The sequence below is a fragment of the Tarenaya hassleriana genome, unplaced genomic scaffold, assembly GCF_000463585.1.
Source record: "Tarenaya hassleriana unplaced genomic scaffold, ASM46358v1 Cleome27, whole genome shotgun sequence".
Lineage (NCBI taxonomy): Eukaryota > Viridiplantae > Streptophyta > Magnoliopsida > Brassicales > Cleomaceae > Tarenaya > Tarenaya hassleriana.
Genome location: NW_010965946.1, coordinates 760,794 through 763,336, shown reverse-complemented (window position 1 = coordinate 763,336; position 2,543 = coordinate 760,794). Strand labels below are relative to the sequence as shown.

General features: G+C 40.7%; 1 protein-coding gene across 1 annotated transcript; it reads right to left on the bottom strand.

The window, feature by feature from the left end:
- Nucleotides 1–1,175: 1,175 nt before the first annotated feature.
- LOC104817216 (putative expansin-B2) lies at nt 1,176–2,543 on the bottom strand. The gene is made up of 4 exons (XM_010546308.1): nt 2,328–2,543; nt 2,104–2,216; nt 1,795–1,988; nt 1,176–1,718 (listed from the first exon to the last, which is right to left on the bottom strand). Exons 1-4 carry the CDS (start codon nt 2,467–2,469, stop codon nt 1,385–1,387), a joined length of 783 nt encoding a protein of 260 aa, XP_010544610.1. The 5' UTR covers nt 2,470–2,543; the 3' UTR covers nt 1,176–1,384.

Sequence of the window (2,543 nt, the reverse complement as noted above, 5' to 3'; positions counted from 1 at the left end):
GAAGAGCGGCAAGGATATGCGCAGAGAGAAGTCGCCGAGAGAGGTACCGGCTTGTATCAACGGGGTCCGACAAAAGGCGCAATCGAAACCCAGAAAAGGAGAGATTTTTACAAAAGCGTAATTTCTCCGCATCATAAGTCAACGTCTAGATTTGGTCTAAAATTTTATATTCGTCTGTAATGTATTGTAGATAATTTAAAAAATTGCCACGGCCGAAGTCAGAAGGCCGAAAGGACTGCGGGCCGGAAAATAATTTGAAGATTCTAATGGGTCAAAATTCGTACCATTCAGGCCCAGTAAGGGCATGAAGTGAATTCAGGAAAAAGGTGCGGGGGAATTGCAGTGGCAGGGGATCGAAACTTCCCTTTCCCTAAGAGTCTTCGAGCACCACTTGCTGCCACTTCTGAAGTCTCCTACAGCTCCCCATGAATCCGGAAGATACATTTGCTAGAGTTCGCATGTACAAATTCAAGTCATACATAAATGAACTATAACAATGTCTGTCCTAATTCAAAACAGTCGGTGTCCAAGTTAAAGATGTCTGTCCTAATGCAGCATACGGTCACATACGGTCACGTATGCTGCATAGTTATGAATTTTGAAAGTATGGACTGCTTCTTGGTTGGAGTTTAAATTTAAAATATCTATACCAAATATCGAATGAGTCGATATCGAAACCCAAATAGAAACCCAAGAAAAATGGAATAACAGAAACTGTATGGATATCTCCGACTTGGTTTTTTTAATCAAATAATAAATATATTTCACATTGATGTAGTTAGTTAATTTGATTTTTATAACATTTATCTCGTGTTGTAACTTTCATTAAGTACTGTAAGGATGAAAATTTTTATTTTTAGTTGTCATACGTACCGATCAATTTCGATATTCCATAAAAAAAATATGAACTGTTGATTCAAACTCGAATTGTTATATATACACACAAAAGGATGAGACAAGTGAACGTGACACATATTAATTTTGTACCCGGGACCGGAGATTGTACGCCAACTGTATAAGAATAATTCGAATATGGACTTTTTTCTTCAGATTTCTTTTGATTATATTAATTACATGGTACGAATTATTATACTGATAACAGATGATAAAATAAAAATAAAAATGTACTTCAATTGATTTGACCGTGGGGAAATTTTGAAGGAGAGAAAAGGGGCGAGACCAGTGAACGTGATATATAATTTATTCCAAAGGCGAACTAAATCACACGATGGAAACCAAACCCCACCTTTAAAGACATGTAACAACAAATCAGAATAAAGCCAAGCCAAATAAATTTGACTTCTCTGATCATAACCACGAAACTATAATATATATATATATATATATAGCTTATTGTCATTAATATGTGTGCTTAATGCATAAACTATACATGAAAGTTGACGATGGATCTATATGTCTGCCCCGGCTGCCAACCGGCCGGAATGACGTCGGAGGCGACGACAGTATCGCCGGAGTCCAGTGAAGTCAGCCTGAGAGAGAGTGGGGCCCGCAGCGGCGATGGCACGTTGAGCTTCCACACGGCGCCCCATGATTGGTCCATCGGCAGCCACGTGTCCGAGTCTAGGGCTTGCTTGAGCTCGACCCGGCCGAGCTCGCCGTCTCCGTCCTCGTACTCCACCAAAGTCGCGAAGTAGTTGGCGTTTGAACCCGCGTCCACGTGAAACGTCACCGTTTTGCCTGGATAGTTGCACTCCACTCTACACAAAGCATTACATATATACGTAACATCAAAATGCAACGTCGGTTAATTAATATAACAAAAAATACACGTACTTTCTGTAGAGAATTTGTAAGACACCGAGGTTGCGAAGCTGAGAATCTTGTCCGGAAACAGCCATAGCCCCGAAGGCGGAGCCGCTCAAGTCGAAATGGGCAGAGTCCGAAGCGCATGGTCCTCCCGGACACTCATCTATTATCACTACCGACACTGGTTTCCCCGAGCACGCCGTGTTCGACGTGCACTTTATCTGCCAATTCCAATCCAAATTCATATTGTATAATATATTCACTATATATATATATATATATATATTAGTTTTTTCCCTAAACTTATATATAATGTAGTCGTAGATGTGGTCGAACCTGGTAACATGCTCCACACCCTTTGCCGGACTTGAAAAGAGAAGGACCTCCGGCTGAAACCATGGCGGAAAACGGAGGTTGTGCCACAGAGCTTCCGTATCCACATGCTCCACCTTATATATATATATTCACCCACCATCTTTATTCATTAGTTGAGTTATTCAATTATATGCATACGTATAGCCTTTTCTTATTATATATATATATAGTCTTTTTATATGTACCGTCCGTTCCAGCGCCATCGGGGCTGCCGTACCACGTAGCACCGGCGTGAGACCAATCCGAGACATTGAGTTTCTTGGGGTTGAAGCAGTGAGTCATGTTCACGAACAAACATAACATTGCCATAACCAAAACGATGCTCATGTTGGGTAGACTATATATCTTAATTTGCTTAAACTATATAATATAAACGTCGACCGAGCTTAAATCGGTGAATC

Excerpts from the sequence above, each read along its gene's own strand:
- LOC104817216 (XM_010546308.1), bottom strand. The coding sequence starts at position 2,469 with ATGAGCATCGTTTTGGTTATGGCAATGTTATGTTTGTTCGTGAACATG. Across the intron at positions 2,217-2,327 it reads CGATGGCGCTGGAACGGACG|GTGGAGCATGTGGATACGGA; the intron begins GTACATATAAAA and ends TATATATATAAG. Across the intron at positions 1,989-2,103 it reads GGTGTGGAGCATGTTACCAG|ATAAAGTGCACGTCGAACAC; the intron begins GTTCGACCACAT and ends TGGAATTGGCAG.